This window comes from Labrus bergylta, chromosome 16 (genome assembly GCF_963930695.1).
Source record: "Labrus bergylta chromosome 16, fLabBer1.1, whole genome shotgun sequence".
Taxonomy (NCBI): domain Eukaryota; kingdom Metazoa; phylum Chordata; class Actinopteri; order Labriformes; family Labridae; genus Labrus; species Labrus bergylta.
The window spans coordinates 2,260,906-2,283,728 of NC_089210.1; the positions used below are offsets into that span (position 1 = coordinate 2,260,906).

The window sequence follows — 22,823 nt, forward strand, 5'->3', positions numbered from 1 at the left end:
AGGTGCCCTTGAGCAAGGCACCAAACCCCCTCCCCACCACCAGCCCAGGAGCGCCTGCTGTGGGCCGCCCCATCACCCTCATGTCTCTCCATTAGTGTGTGTGTGTGTGTTCATGATTTACAGTTTTCCCCTTGCAGGATCAATAAAGTAAATCTTAATGAGGTTACTCCGTTAGACAAATGTGCACAAAAAACTACTTTTAAGACGACCACTATTTTATGGTACAACAAGCTAGCATTAGCTATGTCACAACTAGTTAATAATATTGTTGGATACTGACGTTACCTCGCTAACACAGATAGCTAGCTTACGTTACAGTAAACATCAATGTGCTCGCTTAGCCTACAGCAGCGGTGTCCAAACTTTTTTTCTTGCGGGCCAAAATTGTCGTGTTAGAATCTCTCGCAGGCCACAGGGTTTTTTTAAATATAGTTGAAAAAATAGTAAGACTTTGTAGATCAGAATCTAAAGAAACCCTTTAACAAAAGGAAATCAAATATTTTGATTTCTTCGTTTTACTTTATTTGTTTTTTTTCTCAGAGCCTGTAACGTGGTTCATTTAGCTCAGGTCATTAAATGGTTAAACAACAGTCCGCTTGTTTGCAAAAACTTTGCATACGTTTTTTTTTTTTTTCATAGTTTACAAAAAAATGTGGAAAATAATAAAATCTGTAGATTAAAACAACAACAACAACAACATACATGTTACTGAACATTTTCTGTTTTAGGAATATTGTTCAGCGCTTGTTAACATGAAAAATAAAAATAAGATAACGTGCCAATCTTAGTCAATAAAATCTTCTGATTCTTCATTTGAAGTCACGGGCCGCAAAAAATCCCCTCAAGGGCCGCAAATGGCCCTCGGGCCGCACTTTGGACACCCCTGGCCTACAGCTTTGTTAGCTAGACCAATAGTAAGCTTAAATAATTGTAAGTACGTGATGAGATAGTAAAGCTGAGAATATTTTAAATGTAAAAATATATATTTTGTTTGTTCAGTCAACTAAAAAAGGTCCCAAACAACATTGATTAAGAAGTTTTTTATTTGAAACAAAATAAGAAAAAACATCTCACAGGGTTTTAACAGAAGCCTCTTTTCATTAATGAAGTCCATTGTTGAAACATCAATAAAACTACGTCATTGCATCAACAGAGCAGAAAAGATCCAAGAGACGCATTTCATGTCCGTCAGCGTTTAAATTCCTCCCTTCTCTCCTAAACGAGCAGTCAAGTGTTTTTCAAATGAGCCGACAGGATAACAAGATTTAACCGTGTGTAACAGAAAACACACACACACCGACTTTACAGATACATTTACACATGAAGACCCACTGACAGTTCCACCAGTTCACCTGAAACACACCTCAAAACAAACCAGGAGAAAACCGCCAAGTGTCAGAACGGGATGTTCTGAGTCCCTCAGCAGGAAGCAAAAAAAAAAAGAGCCTGGGTAGAATATTTCACGTAATTTTTAACACTTAAAAATTGTATAATAAACACGGAGAGTGGCTTTTATTGTAACCTGAGCATTTTTTTTACCCACAGTTTTGTCAAGGGCAGAGATTAAAAATGGAAGATTTCTGGATTATGAGTGATTATTTTAGGTCTAAATCATGGACAAGCAGTAGACAAAAAGGCTGGAAAGACATCCGGCTTCATCTAAATCAGTCTTCATTTGTTTGATGGCGGCATCTCACCTCTACATTAACAGAAATGAGTCGTATTAAGAGGTTCATTTATGCTTCTTTAGCCCTCCCTTTCCTCTGCCTCCCAGATATATTAATGCATGGATTAGTGTAAAAACATGAATACAGTTCATCATTTTTAGGTATAGAGGCGACGGGGATCATTCCTCTTTATTATATTACTTTTTTTTTTTTTTAATCTCCTGTTTTAAATGCCATTCAGCACCACAGGTCCAGGTTTTCCATGTTGGCGAAGCCTGGCTCTTTGCGAAGCTTCCAGTAAGTTCCGTTGGTAAGCCAAACCTCTCTGCCGGCTTCATCCACAGCTTTCCTGAAATTATGCAATAAAAAAAAAAAAAAAAAATGTTATTTTCCCGGACAAGATGTAAAAATTAGAAAGGCTTGATAAAAAAAGTTTTGCGTTTCTCTGTCGACTTCTAACTGAATCACACGTGAAATATTTTCACTTCCAATATCATACATCGGAAAACTAAACAGTAATTATCTGGGTACAAATCATAACCTGGAGCAGTGTGAAGAGAATTAGCTCTGTTTAAAACAAACTTAAAAACTGCTGACTCATTTTAGGAGGTTATGAAAGTTAAATGTCTCCTCACCTGAAGAACCTGGGATTGTGCTCCTGTCCTTTCTTTTCCATCTCCTTCCTCCTCTCTCTCTGCTTCTCCTCCACCTCGTCCTTCTTTTTATCGGCCTCCACTACTTTACCCTCCTCCAGGAGCCTGATGGATAGAAATAAAACCCCAAAAAACATTTACAACTAGTCAACAAGAACAAGGGGTCGAAACAATACTGTGTCATTATTTCCAGCTAGAGTAAATGTAGATCAAATCTCTACCTCTGGTCCGGTCTGAATCGAGTGTCTGTGGGCGGGAGGATGGCCTCCAGCTGTGGGGTCAGCTCGTTCGCTTCTCTGGCGTATTGTGAGAAGCCGTAGAACTGGAACTGGTCTTTAGGCGGCACGTCTGAACAGAGAGCGACACCATGTTGAGATAAGACATGAAGCATGTATTGTACTCGGGGCTGGAGGTCAAAGGTTGCTACTCACTGGGCTTCCAGATGCACTTTGGTGTCGACAACGTGTCGCAGAAGATTCCCTCGTGCCAGAGACCGCCGAAACGATGAACCACCTCTCCGGCCCGATCGAGAACGACGCCCTGCACCTCGTTCTTATTGTTGTCTGAGCTCCAGTAACGAGACTGAGACACAAACAAGAGGAACGTTACACAGGAGAGAGCGAGAAAGAGAGAGAAAGAGAAAGAGAGAGAGAAAGAGAAAGAGAGAGAGAGAAAGAGAAAGAGAGAGAGAAAAGAGAGAAAGAGAGCGAGAGAAAGAGCGAGAGAGAGAAAGAGAAAGAGAAAGAGAAAGAGAAAGAGAAAGAGAAAGAGAAAGAGCGAGAGAGAGAAAGAGAGAGAGAGAGAGAGAGAAAGAAAGAAAGAAAGAAAGAAAGAAAGAGATAGAGCGAGAGCGACAGCGAGAGAGAGAGAGAGTGAGAGAGAGAGAGAGAGAGAGTGAGAGAGTGTGACAGAGAGAGTGAGAGAGAGAGAGAGAGAGAGAGAGAGAAAGAGAGAGACAGAGAGAGAGAAAGAGTGAGAGTGTGTGGTTCACCTTGACAAACGTGATTTTGCAGGTGCACACGTCGCTCTTGGTGTTTTTGATTACCACCTCGCCGTAGTGCTCCAACCAGCGCTGCTGACTCAGCACGTTGTGGATACACGTCACAATCTTGTTCCATTCATAGTGATCACCGTAACTAAAACACAAATCAAGATTCAAACATTATTAATCTGCTTCATGCTTCTGAGGAGTCGTATTGACCAACACACGATGAGCTGATGAAGCATCGACTCACTTTGGCAGACCGACGTTCACCGGTCCTGATGAGATTATCTCCACCGACTTCCCCCAAAACTTGTTCTTCCATCTTTGATCTGAGACACAGAAATATAAAACATCAGGTTTCATTTCCATCAAACATTCAAAGATAGATTCAACACTGTTTCCTAAACATTTAGGCTCCTCCCACCTTGCCAGAAGGTGAAGTTTTCCGACTCGGCGTGGCACGCAGAGACTGGAGGGTGATGGCTGACCTGCAAACAACAACAACAACAACATGGTGTCATTAAACAACACTCAGGCCAGAGGGAGCGATCTGATTGGATGAGGGACGCTGATGTACCAACAGAGCTATGTGATCGTATCGTTTTAACACCTGTGGAATAGAGCGCCACAGGAATGAGTCCTAAAACCAGTAAGTAAGTTAGCATTTGAGCGCCATGGGGTCTAACGTCTAAAAGTCAACGGGGATTTTGAATGTGTTTGTGGTTAGACTCCTGAAATAAGGTCTGTGGTTAACACAAGCTGAAGAGATGTTGGTGTTTTGTTAGAGCACATAAACTACGTTAGGTAATACCTCCACTTGTGAAGTTTGAAGTTTTTACTCGTCTTTAAAAAGGCGGTTGCTAACAAGCGGCTAAATGTGACTACAGCGGTTGTCGGGGACATTAAAGGTCATCACGCCGGACACAGAGGGCGGGAACTCTCTCACTAGTCGGAGATGTCTCCTGTAGGTTTAATCTTTAGGTTAAGGTGAATATTATGTTAGTAAACTATTTATTAAGCTACGTGGATTAGTTTATCAGAGATCGTCTGAAGCATAACGCTAGTGACGTCACAATCATCCCACCGTGGTGTAGTTAGCTTGTAGCATAACGTTAGCTTTTTACTTCTGTCGGCCGCATTAACTCTTCAAACATCATAAAAATGGCGTTCATCTGTGAAGATTATCCTGCTGAACAAAACGCCTACGCTTCAGAAACGCGTGTTTACCACAGAGATTATTTTCTGCAATGATCCAAAATCCAATGAAAACATCCCAGAGGAGAATTCTCATTAGACGCCATGGCGATGCTACTTCCTACAAAAATACGTCACATGGTTTGTTCTCTATTGAAGAGTATCAAAGAGTTGAAAACTTTGATAACCTTAGCGATTAAAACTGTTCTAGAAAAACTATATCTGCTGCATTCGTCAGGTCGTTTCTCTGCTGCTCACCTGCTCGCTGACAAATCGGAAGCCTCGGTCTTCTCTGTGACTCTCGTACGTTTCTCCCAGAACCGGGTTGAAGGGCTTGTAGCGAAACCTCCAGGTGGCCCAGGCGTATCCAGAGATGGCAAACGCCGCCACGTACACCTGGAAACAAAAAACGACAACAGAGGAGGGAGTCAAAAGAGGCACAGCGCTGTACGATATCACTCCAAGAATTTAGTCACAAGATCACATTTTACAGCAGCAGATGATTTACTATCAGAGTGAAATATGTCAACATTTCTGGGCGGGGAGCTGGTGTGTTTCCCTCAGCCAATGACAGCACAGAGGTGAGTTTAAGAGAGGATACAATTCAGTGATTGGAGCGATTTGAATATTTAATCATAGTGAGGCGCTAACAGGTTAAAAGCTCGTTCCAAAACAAGTGTGAACCTTGTGTTGGCTTTCACCTGCAGGCGGAGAGTTTGTCTGCTTCCTGTTGGACAGAAAGGGTCCAACCACTAGCAGGCGTTAGCTCGCAGTGTAGGTACAAGCAGTTAACCTACACACTACTTCCTGCAGGGGGCGGAGCTTCTGGGGGCGATGAGCCCAGGAGGAGGTCTATTTTACTATACTGATCTATTTAAAAAAAAAAAAAAAAGTCAGAAACCGAACTCACCATCCTCTCGAACGGATCGTCGATGTGGTTGGCGACGTCGAGCAGCTCCGAGTACTCGAGCTCCTCGGCGAGTCTCTGCATGAGAGACACCGGCTCGTTCAGAGCGACCGGCATGGACACTCTGGACAGATCCTTCCCGATGTTGTTGTACAGGATGGTCATGATGCCGATGTGGCTGTTGTCTGTGCACGCAGCGGGGAGGGTGGTACGACGGCCTGTGGTCACAGAAACAGAATAAAACAACTTTACTGTCAGTTTTATTCAGGATAAATAAGACACGCCCCCCCGCAGCCTTGACCTCATCATGACTTCAGTGAGTGGTTACCTGTATTTGTGGGCACTAGGCTCGGTTTCTCCTGATCGTTGTTCAGACTTGCTCTGTAGTTGAGGGTGGCGGTGGCTGAGGCGAGACGAAGAAGTCAGAAACACTAAATCTAAAATCGTAACCTTGAGTTTTGAACGTCTGAAAATGTGTGAGCGCTCACCGTGTCCCTCCTCCGGCTCCGAGTTGCTGGTGGTTGTGATGTCACTCAGACCCGACTCGTCCGACGCCTCGGCCTCCGATGATGTTTCGCACACGATGACCTCGCTGGCGTCAAAATACTCGGCCATAGAGTCGGCCACAGAGGGCGCCCGATGAGGGTGACGACCCATCGATGGAGTCCTCTGCGAGGCGGGAGCGAGGAGAGAAGGATTTAGGATTTTTCTGCACGTAGATAGAACTCATAAGACGACGACAGACGGACTGTTAGACAATATGAAGGCGGAGAAACAGAACGACCAACAGAAGAACAAAAGACCCCCGGTGTCAGAGTCAAAAGATGAACTCCATTTAAAGTTTATAAAAAAGGAGCTGCAACAAACTCATGAACCAGTCAGTCTTTGAAAGATTGTGAAAAAAAATCAGATACCGATATCTTTCTTAGATCTGTTAGATTGGTAGAGACTGAGATGGATACACATTTATTGTGTTGATGCAGTTTTCAAACACTTGCGGAAAAGATTAATAATAAAGACAAGATGGTCACTCAACTGGAAAGTAACTGTGCGTATACATGCGTCACGGCTCGACACTCTGGAGAGATGATGCTTTTTGTAATCCATATAGCGCCCTCTGCTGGTGACAGAACTGCTGGTGAAATACAATGAAACGCTCTTTGACTCGTGAATAAATCTAGAGATATCGGCACATAACTGCGATAAAATTAACAGACACCAATAGTCTAAAAAAAGGCTAATTTATGGATCAGGCTCTATTAGAAACTGAGCTGCATAGCTCCAAAAATGGTTTTAAATATTTAGCTCGATGATACATTTGAACACAATTAGCTGAACCAAACTTGAGCTAGGAGAAGCCCAAATCGCTAAATATTTCAATAATTGATCAATCTTTCCAGTGATATGCTGTTCAAACTGAGCTACCAGGTGCGCTAATGGCTAACTATTTTAACTAACAATCCTTCGAGTGATGATTAGCTGTTCAAACTTTAAAAAAAGGTCCCATATTCTGCGTTTTCTGGTTTTATATGCTCTTTAGTGTGTTTTCCAAGTGTCCTGTGCATGTTTAGTATACGAACCCCAAAAAGGGCAGAATATGGGCTCTTTAATGCTATACAGCACCCAAATCCTTAAAAATGTCAATTAAAATATAAATCTTTTTAGTTACAAGTTTCTTAAAACTGAGATACAGAGCGTCCATGTCATAAATATTTTCAGATAATCCTTCTTTTAGCACCCAAAGGGAGATATATTTTAGTAAAATAATTCATATTTAAGTGATTTTAAGGGAAAACATTCAGACATTTGCTGGTTGCAGCTTCTTTAGATGAAACGTTTACAGCTCTTTGTCATGTTGATTTTTTTTTTTAATGTTTATTTTGAAGTAGAAGTGATTCGGGTTAGGGTAACTTTGGAACATTTTGTAGACCGATAGATTGACTCAGAAAGTTGTTCCTAGATGAATCAATTTGAAGGTTCAAATGTTTGTTGCAGCACTTTTCTACAGAAGTAAAGGACTCCCCTCCACCCCGACATGACAACACAATGCCTTCATTGTGTTATAAGCAAGAACATGCAAATGAGGGACAGCGAGGAAATGAAACTGAAACATGCACAAAGGGAGAAAGCTTTCCCATCACACACAGATGGATGGGCGCACAGGGCAGTACACACCTGGTCAGGACGGACGGTGCAGAAGGATTCGTCGGTAGAGTCAGAGGACAGGGAAAGCGAGTGGACTTTGGTCAGACGTGACTGTATGTCAAGCTGAAACAGCATGCAGAGGTCCACACATAAATACACAGAGCAGCCATGCAAGACACGGGCAGAGGAAACACGGAAGAGCAAAATTAAAAAAAAATATCAGAAAAAGCAAAAAGAGTCAAAAGCAGAGAAACCATGTGAGGCGTGTTGCCCTTTTGAGTCTCTGTTATAGCAGGGAAGTTGGTGTGTATGTCAACAAGTGTCAGTGAATGAAAGAATATTTTCAACACTGTTTAGGGGCACCTCAGGGTTCACTACGAGGCTTCCTTAAAGTTAGTGATGTGAAATACACGCTCTAATAAGATGCAGCCGAGTTACTCAGAAGTGTTTTTCTCTTTTTAGAGACAGGACGGTGGATAGAGAGAAATCAGGGAGAGAGAGAGAGTGGGGAAGGAGCCACAGGTCACCCACTTGGAGGACTACAGACTCCGTACATGGGGTGCGCCTGCACTAACCACGAGGCTGCCAGCACCCCTTATTCACACTTTTAAGTTGATTTCAGGGGAAGGTTGTCCTGAAGTTATCCAGACACTTTCAGGAGTGCATGTGTGAAAACATCTTGAGTTGCTCTTTCACATGTTTCCCCTCACAGGAGGCTGCAGAAGTACGAATGTGATGTTTACAACGTACCAAAGATGGCGGACAAAACAGTGACAGATTGTCAGTTTTTCTGCAGGAGAAAAACTTTGTTTCATCCTTGCTGTTGTTTAGAACAAACAGTGTGACAAGAACAAGGATCCTGTATGTTTCTGTGAAGACAATAATGTCGAGGCAGCTCACTCAAAGAACGCCCAGGTGTCTTTAAACTGGTTTCTGCTCGACAGCCCGAGGAAGTGAACTACTTGACTTGTTGCTCACAGTGTATTTCGACAGCCAGCTGCCAGGCAACACGACAACAAAACAAAAAGTCACAACACCTGATCATAACTCGAAGACAGCGAGTCACAAGCAGCAACTACAGTAAACATGCAGAGAGGAAACCTCGAACAACACCGAATACAACGACTCAGACCGTCAGTCCGACGGCAGGAAAAAAATCAAAGCAGCGTTTGACTGACAGGCAGCTCAGTTTTAGTGTGAGACAGTGATCGTGGGTGTGTGGGTGTGTGTGTGGGTGTGTGTGTGTGTAGAGACAGACTTGAGGTGTGTTCCTGCATGACGTGCCTGCGACTTTAAAAACAACCCAAACCTGCTAAACAGTTTCACACACCAACAGACGGCGAGGGCTGGGCCTCCTTTGTCTTTCCTCAGGTCGATACTCTCTCTCTCTTTATTTTGTGTGTGAATAAATTTGTGTTTTAACTGCGGGAGCGAAAGTGAGGGGGAAAAACAAGAATCTTTCTACAGCGATCTGTTTCTACAGCGATGCTCTGCTCCTACCATGTGTGCTGGATTTTTTGGGGGGTTTTTGGGGAGTGTGTGTGTTTTTTGTGTGCATGTGTGTGTGTCTGTTACCTCGGAGAGTGTGCTGCAGAGTGTGGCGAGCTGATGCGAGGTGTTCTGTCTCAGGTCCGGGCTGGTCCAGGCCTGCCTCAGTCTCTCTCTCTCGAAGGACAGAACCTCATGAACAGACTTGAGGGAAGCATGAACTACAAAAACAAAACACGTGACATCTTTGTTATTCACTGATTTCATTATTGACATTCAGCAAACATCCTTACTAACTGCATCTCATCCACTTACATATGAAACAAACATGTCTGCCTAAAGTCCAAAAAGGTTCATGTATAGTGCAGGAAAACAACTCAAAGCTTGAGTTGTTTTCAGTCTGAAAAGGACTATGACGAGACCTCTGAGAGGGTGATATAAAGGAGCTTTAATTCACTAATTTACTTTAACAAACTTCAGAGTCTACACCTTTAAGAAAGAGGCATAAGGAAAATATAACATGGAAATACATAAAACAAACTTCTGGTCTAAAAAGTCAAGAAACTGGGACTCTAGTCATTAAAAATAAAGACCTCTCTGGGAAGCGGTGCAGATGTCCTGGTGGAGCTTCTTTGCCTCGGGCGAGGTCACCTGAGGGTTGGACAGCTGAGAGTAGACGTAGTCAGGGATGGACTGAACCGACGCTCCCAAACCACCACCACTGCCATTACTGCTCAGGTGACTGGAGGTAAACTGAAGAGAAGACAAGTTTATTCATAGAGCAGCTTTCAGACAGCAGGCAATTCACAGAGCTGCACATAGACTCAACGAGCATTTCAAACACTTCATAAAAGATTTTAAACAGAATGCTAACACCATATACACAAAGTAGACGTGTGTGCATGATCAAATGGGCAAGTGCATGTACACACAAGCATGAAAATAATATTCATATAAAAATAATAAAGACATAATATTGAAAGGTTGTAAGAAAACAACAAGGTGAGGTAAAAAGATTTAGATAAAAAAAACCAAGATGGAGGTGTGATATCAGGACTGAAATATTCATGTTGATGTTTGAAAAATGAGGAATAAGGAAATGAGTCGGTCTTACCATTCCCAACGCTTCCACACGAGACAAAGTCCTGGAGTGACCGAAGCCTTTCCCCGCCTTCTTCTTTGGTTTCTCCAGAGAGATATTCTAAAATAAATCAGACAGATTTAAAACTTCCTTACAAACATTACGAAAACATTGAACAAAACATTATATGAGTTATTACAAAAACACAACCTGAGAAAACAAAAATGGAAGCTTTGGCTTTCTTTATGAGTCTCAAGATAAAGAAAAAGATGCAACTTCATTAATTTGTGACTCTGACACCTAGTGTTTAAAACGGGTACTGCAGAGCTGTCTCCCCCCCGCCCCCTCCTCTCTAGAGTCGATGCTCACACAGGTTGCCATGTGGTGGACTCTGAAGCTTCAGTGTTTAGCCAGAACACTCACCTGCATACTGATTCTCATCTCCAGGTCTGTGTTTGTGATCGGCAGGCCTCCCTCCAGCCAGTGAAGACGCTGAATGAGCTGCGCGAGTTCAGTCAGCTCGACCTGACAGCGAGCCAGGTCTGAAGAATCCGGGGTCAAAGACAGGAGAGGGGAGAACAAGCAGAACGAGAAGTTTAACATCAGTTCATAAGAAGAAAAAAAAAAAAAAAAAAAGTTCAACACGTGTTTGTTATTTTTGAATGTCCGAGGTGATTCTCACCGTTTGATGTGGCGCTGATATCGTGGGTCTGCTGCAGCCAGGACGACACCTTGTTGGTCACGTCTGGGTTAGAGGAGGGGGCGGGGGCGGGGCTCATGATCTCTGGTTGGTATACTGATGCTGAGCTGGCGTAATGCGGAGGCTGGAAGAACATAATCACCGAGTCAGTCAGGATGTAAAACTCGATTTACAGGATTTTTTTTTTTCTGGGATTTCTGGGCAATTCTTCCAGTTTTTAAAAAGTAAATCGGATGAGATCCAAATCTTAAAAACAGGCTTTTCAAAATAAAATAAAGGATTACAAAATTGGAAGAGATGAAGTTATCTAATCTTTGTTTTTTTATCTGGATAGGCCATCCAGTTTTGAGTAAAATAAGCCTTAAACTTCACCAACCGTTGATCTGTTTTGCTGGGCGAGCGTGGCCATGGCTGGCAGGTTGCTCGGGCCAATGGAAAGCGCGTGAAGGACGCCGTGATGAACGCTCATCGCCTCGTTTTTCCTGAACACTCGATGAGCACACAGTTTAGTCAGCCAGATGTAGAAGACGTCCTGGCTTTTTGCCTACAAGGAAGGAAAGAAGAGAGAGAAATATTAACCTCATAAACTTTTCCCTCCTCCACAATCTGCGGCTCAGGATGTCGTTGTCAGGGAGCGTTACCATGAGGTGGTATAGATTGTCTCCAGCGTCCAGGTCTATACGTTTGGACTTCTTGTTGACGGACATGACGGCCAGGCTGACGTCCAGAGAGCCGTGAAGCTTCCCTCTCTGAATCTGAAACACAAACATTGTTATGATCAGTTCAATTATCTTTATGGAGACGGTAAAGACTTCACTGGATTCAAAGTCAACGAACCACATTACTTACATCTTGCTGCGTCTTGGAGTATTTTAGAATTCCCTTTTCCAACAAGAAGTATCTCTGAAAAGACCAAAGTGAAGCGTTAAACTCAATCTGTCAACTGTGTTCAGAGTGCAGAATCAGCTGGTCCCATACAGCTTAGGGAAGTTGGAAATAAGTTGATTACATCACAACAAAAAAGCAAATGTTGATCGCAACATATTCAAAACACAAATTTGACCAAACAACCCTTGAACCCATTTCAAGGGTAGAGGTCAATTGCAACATCTGACATTAAATAAAAGATCACATATTCTGCTAAATCCTCTCCATGTTTCTCGAACTCTAACATGTGTCTCTAGTCCGTCTACAAACCCCCCAATGATGAGAAAAGTCCATCCTCTCCGTCTTCTGCCTGCTCCACTTTTCAGAAAATGTGTGCTCAAACAGGCCGTTTGGAGATTCTCCCTTCATGACATCACAAAGGGCAGTAGCCCCTCCCCCAGGTGGGTGACACTCCCACAGCTAGGTGTTTGTTCTGCCCTCTGAGTCTGCCTTCTCACAGTAAACAATAGGACATGGAGCAAGAAAGCACCAAGACCACCCAAGCCCTTCCAGAGAGGGGGCGTGGTCAGACACAGCTCATTTACATATTTAAAGGTACAGACACAGAAACAGCCTGTTCTGAGCAGGGCTGAAATAGAGGGGTTTATAGACATGATCAAATACAGGATCAGAGTGGATTTAGAACAAGAAACTTCACACATGTTTTGAGGAGCTCTGACACTTCACTGAAGAAGAGGAGGAGGATATGTCACCTTTAAAAACATAAAAATCAAAAATATATCATTTGGTTTGAATAGTTACTGGGAGATATTAAAAAAAGAGGCAACTGTCCCCAAGTCTACTTCTCAACAACACTCATAATAATAGAAAATAATCATTGTGGTGGGCTCACCTTGTGCCAGCCTTTGAGCGGGTACTTCCTCCTCTTCATCAGGTATCCCTCACAGATCCCGGGAATAGAGAGGTCAGGAATCGATCCGGGGACTGCATACATGTCCATGTTCTGCAAATCGTCCATCACCTCCCAGTGACGAGACTACCACACACACACACAGAAATAAAATACAGTTCATATAAAGACTCGGATCTCTGGTGAGCGTGTGGAGCTGGAATGGTGAACCATTCCTTTAGAAACAGCCACTTCATTGACACCTTTTAACTTTGTCAACATCTTTTCTTTTTTTTTTACCTGTTTTGATTGTTTGTTGGATCCAGTGCTGCTGCTCCGTGAGTGGCCGGGTTTGAATGTGCTAGCTGGGGATTTGTCGGTGCAGCTGATCATTGATTGGCTGCTGCTCAGAGGGGGCGGGACCACCTGAGGGTCCATGGATGCGAAGTGATGAGGATAGCGATGCATGGAAAGGTTGAAGGCACCTTCAGGACAGGCTGCGTCTCATGGCAAAAGGAACGGCACTGCAGAGGATACAAACATTTAGATAAAGTTTCAAATCACGTTTCAAGTCCAGCATGAGACACAACTTGGTCACACTTCTCTGATTACTTGCCAAAAGGAAAGCCCTTACATGAACATGTTACCTGGTTGTGGGGAAATTATTCTACAACTCAAATAGGTAAAAATATCTTCCAAATATTAAGTCTACAGTTATGCATAGAAGGGTTACATTTACAGAAAACATATGTTTGCAAAAGCACACCTAGGCTGCCATTCAAGTTCACGTTTTCAATGTACTGTAAAACTTCTAAAAACATATTTTTTTTAAAAGCGCAATTTAGGGCTTGATCCCTAATTGCTGGATGTTTATTATCTTTTGTTTAACACAATTAAACACTCTGTTGTTAAGGCCAAAAAAACTAAACATAAAAAGTAAGAAATATGCAAAAAATGTCTTTCAGCTCAAAACAACCTGAAAGACACTGAGTCATTGAGGTCAACCCGTGAACAATTAAATGCATAATGAGGATGAAACCATAGACAATGATCTATTGTCCCCCCCTCCTTCCATCGCTCGCATTCCTGTTTCTCTTTCAGAAGAGGAAAATGGCCGCTCAAAGAGGAAGTGCTCAATGTGGAAATACAAGTTGAAAGTTTTGAAAAGCTTTTGCTTCTGTTGAAGACACTACCACATGGGAGTCTTTAGGTGAATATCTGACACCAAGCATTAACTCTGTTATTTTATGCTTGTTGGTAAGTAAAATTTTTCCATTTCCTCCCGTCTTCCCCTTTATCGAACTTTCTCTGCTGAGCAGGAAGAGGAAGAGGCTTTCCACCAGTCAGTCTGGTTCTGCTCAAGCTTTCTGCATGAGAGATTTGTGACAAGTTCTTGCTTATTACTGGTTTCCTGTTGATACTCTGGACTTAATACTGATCCAGCCTTCACAACAAACCACAGACTCTTTCCTCTGTCACCCCCCGGTGGTGGAAAGAACTACCAAACTCCATTCAATCTGCAGAGTCCCTTAGGACCTTAGGAAAGCTAAATTCGGCATTATAAGTTGGACTGTATGAGTTTATCAACCTTGCTAGAAGCTTTAACTTCAATGTCTCTGAGACGATAAAGCCTCTGATGACAAATTATTTAAGAAATGGAACATATATAGCATCTCATAAAACACAGCTGAACAACTCCGGTGTCCTGTAAGTAAACAAGGCCTCTGTTGAACACCATCTTCAAATATAACTTCTATTTATGGATGTATGATAATGTAAACATTTTATTAAACAATGACAGAATGATTTAGTTTTTACCTTGCTGGATCACCGAGTCATCTAAGATGGATACATATAGTTTGATATATTGACATGCTCATTGATGCACAACAATTAACATCTTTTAAAACAGGTAGACTTATTTGTTTTTTATTCCGTTTGTAAAGGGACCAAGGGAGTGTCTCCACTCGATGTCTTGCACCACGGATGGTTGGAAGCTAATTTAAAGGAAACACCAGCAGTCAAAGGAAGAGATTTTTCCACAATGCTGCAGAACTTTAATTTAATAAAAGTGCAATACCACCCCTATGTGCCACGCTCACTTGCTAATCTATTTTCTTTTGAAAGTTGTCAAAAATGTTTGATACTTTTTCGATACCATGTGTCTTAAAACTAGAGCCGGACCGATTATTCGGTCAGCCGATAATATCAAGTGACTATCGGTATCGGCTAATTTGATTGCAGATATGCACCGATATTACTAGATCTATTAACCAGTCAAAGAGCATTTCATTTGAGTTTCTTTGTATTACACTCACATTTCTTTTTCACCAGCAGAGGTGTATCAATTACAACAAGCATCATCACTCTCCAGAGTGTCAAGCGGTGAGGTACAGAACGTCCCCCAGATGAGCGACCATCTTGTCTACGTTATATATTTTTTAAAGTGTTTTTGAGGGATCAACACAATTACTGTGTATATCTATGTTTATCACTACAGATCGAACAAAGATCTAAGAAAGATACCGGCCGATGTATCGATATCAGATTTTTTTTTTCTTTTTTACAATCTCAGCCGTCTTGATGATCGGTAGTGTTGAAAAGTACAAAAGCTTCTTTAAATCTTCAGTTATTTTAAACCCAAAGCTGCTGCAAGAGGAGCGATAGCACCGTCTAAAATATACAAATACCTTAGCAAAACTTTGTTAAGTCTGAAAATCATTATTACAGTTTTAATAACTGCGCCTTATTCTATTGTCGTATTTTAATCTAATCTTTAATGCAGCCTCTCAGCTGAAGACTTTCACATGTTTGTAGTTTAGACTTTAAAGTGGATCAAACCATAAAACTTCAAAGTAGGGCAACAATTAAATGCCAGTTAATCCTCTGTGATAATAACAAATGAAACACACCTGTGTTGGCCTGATTGTTAACAAGCTGCTGCTCCTGTTGTAGTCCAAGGACAGTTCCTTTAACTTTCCCCTTTAGAGCTGCAAGATTTCCCCTCAATGTTCCCGAGAAAAAACAGAGAGAATAAGGATTCTTCTTTTCAAAGTTCCTTCAGCATCAAAAGGTCTCCTGTAAATCTCCCATGTGTCCTCCAAGTCTCACTGAGAGCAAAGCCACACCTGACTGAGGAGGGGCCTGTCAGACTGGTGCATATCAAAACCGGCAGGTATCTGGGCGGGGCTGGTAGGAAGAGCAACAGTCTCCTCTACCTGACCAAACAGGCCGACCGGCTCCGTCGCCAAGAGGATGACAATGTATGGAACTGTTTGCTTTTCAGCAGATGAGCATTGGAAACGAAGAAAGCCCCTGCACGGTGGTAAGAGATGAATTCTGGTCTGCAAGGAGGCAAAGCGGGAGCAAGTGTTGCTTAGTGCAGTGCTTCTCAACAACTCTAGACTCAAGACCACCACCAAGTCCTTGAGAAATCGTGACCCACATTTCTGGTATTCAAAAAGGTGCAGTTACAAAAACTATAAGGGAACAAAGAGACCGAACAAAAATGCAGCTGTCAAAAATACCAGCTTCCTTCAACACTTTAGGCCAAAACTGACATGTAACCAAATGTATTTTCCTTAGTTTTATCTTCTATGAGTTTTGAGCTAGCTAAAAAGTTTCTTTAATTTGATGAAGCAGGCGACGAGTCTTGGAACAAAGACAGAGAAGATCCTTTATGTAACTACTGGTGAGGTCATGCAGTTTGTGTCAGCGAAAGGATTTTATAGTTTGAATTTTACAGATGCAAATGAAGGAATGCAACAACAGTGGAGATATGGGACGATGGCTGGTTGTAACCTGGCCTGCAGTGTTTTAATTCACAACAAATCAAACAGACAAGTATTTTGCACGTATCCAAAGCCACCTGACTTGAGGGTAAATAACCTATAACAGATTTTATATTTGATTAATGAGTCCCTGAAAGTTTTTATGGTGATGCCAATGTTCTGCTTTCCATTTGTGGTTTGTCCAGAAGCGTACACTCCATAGTTTTAGCGAGCGTTAGGATCTTTACATCTTCGTTTGTTGCTTTTTTATAAAACCTGTTTTTTGCAAGTCGTCTCTCCTGAAGCTAAAATAGTTTCCAACAGATATAAAGAGCTGCTTCCATTTCCCTTCTCTACTTCTTGAGCAGTTTGTCAAGCTAACAAACCGCTTTGTCTCCATTAAATCTGAGAAAGGCTAACAGCTAGCCGGGGCTTCACCTGATGTTAGACAGCTGTGTCCATGTGTTTATCTTATCAACTATAGAGTAGACATGGCTGTCAACAGTTTCAAATGCTTCCTCATCAAAAACACATCCATTAAACCATTTGTGTCCAACAGGTAGAGAAAAATGCATGACAGGGTCCAAACATTCCCTACATGCTTTTCACCACACATCACTATGTGATTGCAGACCTCGATTACTCACCTGTAAGAGGCATGTCGATTATGAGCTCACCATACACAGGCAGCCAAATTGATACTCCAGATATACCCGGAGGGAAGGAGTGGCCGGATAAACTATTCACTTTTAATGGAAAATACCCAACAAGGTCCATTACTAGGTATACATGTGGAATATGTTTCCTCTATCGAGTTCTAATAAAGAACACATCAATGGACAACGGATACTGGTTCATCTCAGACATTAGCAAGAAAGCCAATGTTATGCAATCAAATGTGCATTATATGGGGCACAGACGGCTTAGCGGTTAGGTTACACCGCATGTACGGAGGTTCTAGTTCTCCAAGTGGGCGGCTCGGGTTCAAGTCCAACCTGCGGCTCCTTCGCTGCATGCCATTCCCCACTCTCTCTCTCTCTCTCCCATTTCCTACTCTATCCACCGTCCTGTCAAATAAAGGCATATCGCATGAGTTTTAAAAACAGTACATCTGGTTACACAGTCTGTGGAACACCAAGAAAAGGGAGCTAACCAGCCATTTCATCAACCCAAAATTAGGTGAACTCAAATGAGTGGCAAGTCATGTGTACTAGGGCAGCTAAGATATACTCATCCAATGTCTTGACAATACAATGATACTTGGGTGCAAATTGGTATACTTAAGTATTGTGGTGTAATATTGTTTTCTTGACACAACAGCATGGGAAAACATTCAATTAAACGCCTTTAAATACTGCAATACGAGTCATATTTTGTGAAACCATAAAAGTAAGCGCTTCCTGCTTTCACAGTATTTGGAGGGCATGTGGGTATATCCTTCCACTACATCCTGTTGTCCTTGCCGTTGCTTCTCTTTGAAGCTATATTGATGTTGCCCAAGTCTAATCCGCTCTGCAGCACTCAGCTTTACAGGAAATGTCACCATTTTACTTGTATGTCAATCGGTCAAACCTTGAACCAGTAACCAAGCAAGTGGCTCAACAAACCAAACATGTGAAGCTACAAATATGAAACTATAAGCTGAAGAAAACATCAGAATAAATGACCTTGTAATCTTGCTATTCCAGTTAGTGAAGATATCCTCCTGAGGGTGAGCTGTCACTCATGAGCTAACTATCCCTAAAGTACCTCATCCAAAAAGAACAAAACAAAAAGCATCTCCAAGGCTAGATCATTGCACAGGTATGACACTAATATATTGAGTCATTAACTTGGACAGAGGATTCACGCAGAAGAACAATGTGAAGTATGCGGTTGGACCAGTAACCGGAGAGAGAGCAGGGCTCGAGATAAAGCTGTGGCAGCGTTTAAACTTGCCGGCAGCACAAAACAAAGCATGTGACATTTGTAGAATTTGGTTTTTCAAATTCTACGAATTCATTCAACAGCAACACGTCTCCTGTAACCCACTGCCAGTTCAAAGAACTGTCACAAACAAGATCTTCAGCTTCACAGCCATCGCTCAGTAACACTCGTGATCAACAACGTGACCCTGAACATCCCTGACTTTGGTTTAATGTGTTGAGCTCAAGCGGGGCTACTCAGACTGAATGTTGACCAAGAGAATGAAGCTTTAAGGATCCAGCTCTGAATGCTTATAAGAAAGCTAAGAAGGTAGAAGGAATTTGTTGTTGTTGTTAAGGGTAAGATACAGATGAATGAATGTGGACAAACGAGATACAAGTGACTTGCTGCGTTATCTTTTAGGGATCTATAGCGGACAAAATGAACGACCTAGTATTTTGTCTGACCTCAATGACTGAAAACACTTAAGACTCAAATCCATTAACATGACCATCTCAACATGACCTGGATGACTGAGAACCTCCACAGACAAACAAAAAGCTTCCCGATTGAAAGCACACACACTAAAACAACTTCCAAAAGTCTAAGAGGTAAATCTAAACAGCATGTCATTTCATCGTTTTAAGTTTGGGGGACACTAAAGGTCCCAAGAAGCTAAATTACAAGGAGAACAGAGAATCAGAAATGTCACAGTGGAGCAAAAGTTCAAAATAGTGAACTAAAAATAAATATTTTCCATCCTTAGTTACAATTAAGTCCCCAACAAATACCTCCAAAATAGACCAACATTACAAATCATACAGGCTGCCAGAGAGACACATAACAGGTCACTTGATTACAAAAACAGTAAACCTGATTATCAATGAGCAAACTTCAAAGGCAGCCAAGACTATCTGGAACTGAAAACAGACAAACCTGTAGTACAGACAACATTTAAAAATAGATGTAATATAAAAAGAGCCAGTTCCTCATTTAGTCACTTAGGAGCCAGCATTTGAAGAGTGCAGTTCATCTCATGGCGTTTAATAAGTAGTCAGCTGCCTCCATTGAGCGGGAGAGCGACTAGTTCATTCCCAATGAAAAGTAGTGATGAGATGTCATGGTGCATTCAAATGCACAGCAACAGGGTGCCACCGAACACTTCAAATTTGGAAAACAATTCTAGTAAAACCTATAAAGTAGACATCTTGAACGGCCATTTAGCAAATGAAATTTGTATTACAACTCTTGTAAAAAAGCACCAACACCAAAACACAACAGAAGGGTTCAGTTCAATAACTGAACTAGCTGTGATGCTATAGTGACTAAATGTTCATGTACTCAACTCTAATCAGGATTATTTCTGCTGTCAAGTTGGGAAATTTGTCTTCAAGGCGGCCTTATTGTACGAGGTCTGAAATTTGCAGCTCAGGATTCAACCAATTCTATTTCTCTCTCTGACCTCATGCATCCACCACACTTAGAAAAAGACAAAAAACAAGAATAGCACAAACTTTTAGATTCACTTTTACCACGTCTGCAGCCATATGTTAAGTCTTATATATGGAAGTCATCAGAGCAGGAAGTCATTTATCAATCATTAAAACACAACCTCACAGTTCTAAGAACTATTCCTACGGGATTGTTAACGTAAAACTTTGCACACACTTTGCACTTTGTTCTTAACTTTGTTGCAGTAAAAGAATATGAATGTCTAAAATAAGATTGTATCATAGTGTTTGGGAAAAGGGAAGTGTTTTTCCAGAACAGTATGTCCCTCCACGTTTGTGTCGATATGACGACAGACCAAAGACCTGAACGGACCGGTTCTTTCTCTCACTCAAATCTCAACTATCCTCCATCTTTCACCTCCGCCCTCCATACAGGAATGTACCAGAAGAACATGCACAAGCTAACTGGGCACGTGACTGATGTCTCAATGTTTACAACAGTGTTTAAGAGAAGGAAACGTCAAGATTTTCAGTCCTGCATATCAAACATGTTTGGGGCAATCCCGGTACTCTCCAAGCATCTGGATCTTTATACCACTCACACTAACAAATCTGAGCAGATCAGCTCTGTGGTTGGGAACACACCCAAAACGGAAAGGAAATGTGAATAAGACTTTCAATTGGCCTGATTATCCTGTAGCCTGAGCCAGGCTTGGCTTGGCTTGACACAGCAACTAGCTTTAGCATTCAACCATATCTTATATTTCTGGTTTGATAGTTTCAGCTGCACAGTAGCCTATAGGAAAATAATAAAATGACTACCCTAAAGTTAGGCAGCTAAGTAAGTCAACAAGGAGACATTCAACGCTAATGTAAGCATCTTAAGTTTGCCGTTACTGGGTCCTCAAATGTAAGTTAACAGTCCATAAATGTGTTTAAATATGCTTTCTTAATATTTTCTGATTTTTGTCAATTGCTCAACAGTCAAGAAGCAGTGGTAGCCTGATGCTAACTCTTTGTCCAACTCATTACATTTTATACATTTTTGGAAGTCCCATTGTTCAACCGAGTCCAAAGGTTTTATTTACCATTTTATTTGTTTGTTTGTATTAATTTGTTGCAGGTCAGATGAGCTCTGACTGGATAACTTTGAATTCAAAACACTAAAAACTGACCACATGCAAGCTAACTCTTGTGCTTCATTTAGAGAGCTCTAACATTGTGGATTTGACATTCAGGGCTTAAGTAGGTTAACCCAGATCTAATTATCTTGACTGGATCTGGATCTGGATCTGGATCTGGATGAAACAATAGGATTGAAAACTCAAGAAGTAGGACAGATTTGGGCCCAGGGTTTTGAAATGATCTAGTCTACAGTTATGTGATGCCTCCCCCCTGTGGATTTTATCAGGACTCCTACAATTTAAACTTTTCAGAGCAAAATTAATGAATTCAAGACAACACAATGAAGTGTTGGAAAAGTGTTCATCCAGTCCTACAGGACGAGTGCAGACAGGAACCAGGCTTAATAAACAGGTTTGATTTAACTGAACAACACCCTACAGATCACAAAACACCGTGAGAAACAGTTAATGACGCAATTTAAACATAAAAACAAAAGATCTATCACGTTTTTTTATTTAACATTTTCTTTTCCATTTGTCGTTTAGTTAAACGACAAATGGAAAAGAAAACGACAAAAAGATGGCGTAGACATCGTTTTATACGACAGTCAAATGTTCTGACTACATAAGAAGACAGAAAAATAAAACTTTTAATTTAAACAACCTTTAATTTTAAAATTAAAAAAAGGCCTGATTGGAACGCGCGTGCACTTAACGCCGTGCAAACGGCTGACGTCACATTTAAATTAACGTCAACTCGACCATTTTAACGTTTTTTAAAAAACAGAACTCACCTGTATTAATACCAGTTAGGCGTCCTGTCCGACTGGGAACCAGCAGCTGAACTGGGGGGGAAACTCTGTCCACCGGTGTTTTAACGGCCTCGATCTGCTACAACCGCGTCCGCGTGCCACTGACTACACCTGCACAGGTGTTCTGAAGGTACAGGTGCATCATGGGAACATCTTCCTCTTCTTCCTTTTTTTTTTTTTTTTTTAATCACGCCTAGATTTTGTCTTTTAGATTTGATTAACAAACAAACACACAACAGATTAAGATTTGAAGGGGAAGTAACTTAATTATTTTCTGTTGAATTGTATTTAATTATTTTTAGTATTTTGCATTTGTTATGTTCTTCTGTGTTTGGCTTAGTTTGCTTTGTTCTTATTTTTGCTGTTTGTCAAAGCACTTTGTAAACCTGTGTTTTTAAAAGGTGCTATATAAATAAAGTTATTATTATTATTATTATTATTATTATTATTATTATTATTATTAAGGTGAGTGCAAATTAACTAGAAATGACCACATTAAAGGTGCACTATGAAGTTTTGGTAGAAACATTTGAAAGTTGGAGAAATGTACAGATTCTGTGGTATATGTTCATAACTTTATACACAAACTGTCCTCAGAGGAACATCAGGTCCCTGGAACACTGTTTGAAGATAAAATGCTACGAGAGAAGTTATGATGGGGGGCCGCAACTGTGAAAGCGTAACTCTCCTGGTAACTTTTTATCACGTTTGAGTGTGAAAAGTGAAATAAGGGAACATTATCCAGGCTTATATGAAGAAATTCCAAACAACCTGTTAAAATAAAGTTTTTTTTGGTTTTTTTAACGATTTGTATTTATTATTGATTAATTTATTTGCCATAACAAATGACTATCAGATTGTGTAGTCAGTCTTCTTCAGAAACTATAATCTGTTTGAATTTAGCCTTCTGTTTGCTGTGTTTCGAGCACTTAATTAATTTTTGAAGACAAGCTTTTAATTGGTTGTCTTTATTTATGTGACGTTTAAACTAATTAGACCTCAGTTCTCTGTTCACGGTGTTGAAATATGATAAGAGATAAAATGAATAGTGTTTTGTTTCTCGTGTTTCCACAAGGACAGCATTGCATTCAAACAAAAGCTGCTGTATGTTCAGTTAACTTTTGTTTAAACAAAGAGTGTAGAAGTTATTTATCTTTTTACCAC

The 22,823-nt window shown here is 41.2% G+C and overlaps 1 protein-coding gene across 3 annotated transcripts; it reads right to left on the reverse strand.

Annotated features, from left to right (window-relative positions):
* Nucleotides 1–1,025: 1,025 nt before the first annotated feature.
* On the reverse strand, nucleotides 1,026–21,795 carry LOC109999152 (oxysterol-binding protein-related protein 7). Of its 3 annotated transcripts, XM_065965168.1 has the most exons (24): nucleotides 21,642–21,758; nucleotides 15,510–15,941; nucleotides 12,898–13,121; nucleotides 12,601–12,744; nucleotides 11,670–11,723; nucleotides 11,462–11,575; nucleotides 11,197–11,364; nucleotides 10,803–10,944; nucleotides 10,544–10,662; nucleotides 10,154–10,240; nucleotides 9,633–9,792; nucleotides 9,127–9,260; nucleotides 7,582–7,674; nucleotides 5,895–6,075; nucleotides 5,735–5,809; nucleotides 5,410–5,624; nucleotides 4,758–4,895; nucleotides 3,730–3,793; nucleotides 3,556–3,634; nucleotides 3,312–3,456; nucleotides 2,752–2,902; nucleotides 2,542–2,668; nucleotides 2,303–2,425; nucleotides 1,026–2,016 (listed from the first exon to the last, which is right to left on the reverse strand). In XM_065965168.1, the coding sequence occupies exons 3-24, from the start codon at nucleotides 13,063–13,065 to the stop codon at nucleotides 1,905–1,907; spliced, it is 2,793 nt and encodes a 930-aa protein (XP_065821240.1). In that variant the 5' UTR covers nucleotides 13,066–13,121; nucleotides 15,510–15,941; nucleotides 21,642–21,758; the 3' UTR covers nucleotides 1,026–1,904. The 3 variants fall into 3 exon arrangements, with proteins under 3 accessions (XP_065821240.1, XP_020509752.2, XP_065821241.1); XM_020654096.3 differs by lacking the exon at nucleotides 15,510–15,941 and having other exon boundaries at nucleotides 21,642–21,795; XM_065965169.1 differs by lacking the exon at nucleotides 7,582–7,674 and having other exon boundaries at nucleotides 21,642–21,757.
* Between the last annotated feature and the right edge of the window lie 1,028 nt (nucleotides 21,796–22,823).

Bases quoted from the DNA above. Each gene is read 5' to 3' on its own strand.
- LOC109999152 (XM_020654096.3), bottom strand. From the start codon at position 13,065: ATGCATCGCTATCCTCATCACTTCGCATCCATGGACCCTCAGGTGGTC. The intron at 5,810-5,894 runs GTGAGCGCTCAC...GTCTCGCCTCAG, and splicing joins GGAGCCGGAGGAGGGACACG to CCACCGCCACCCTCAACTAC. The intron at 5,625-5,734 runs GTAACCACTCAC...CTGTGACCACAG, and splicing joins CCTAGTGCCCACAAATACAG to GCCGTCGTACCACCCTCCCC.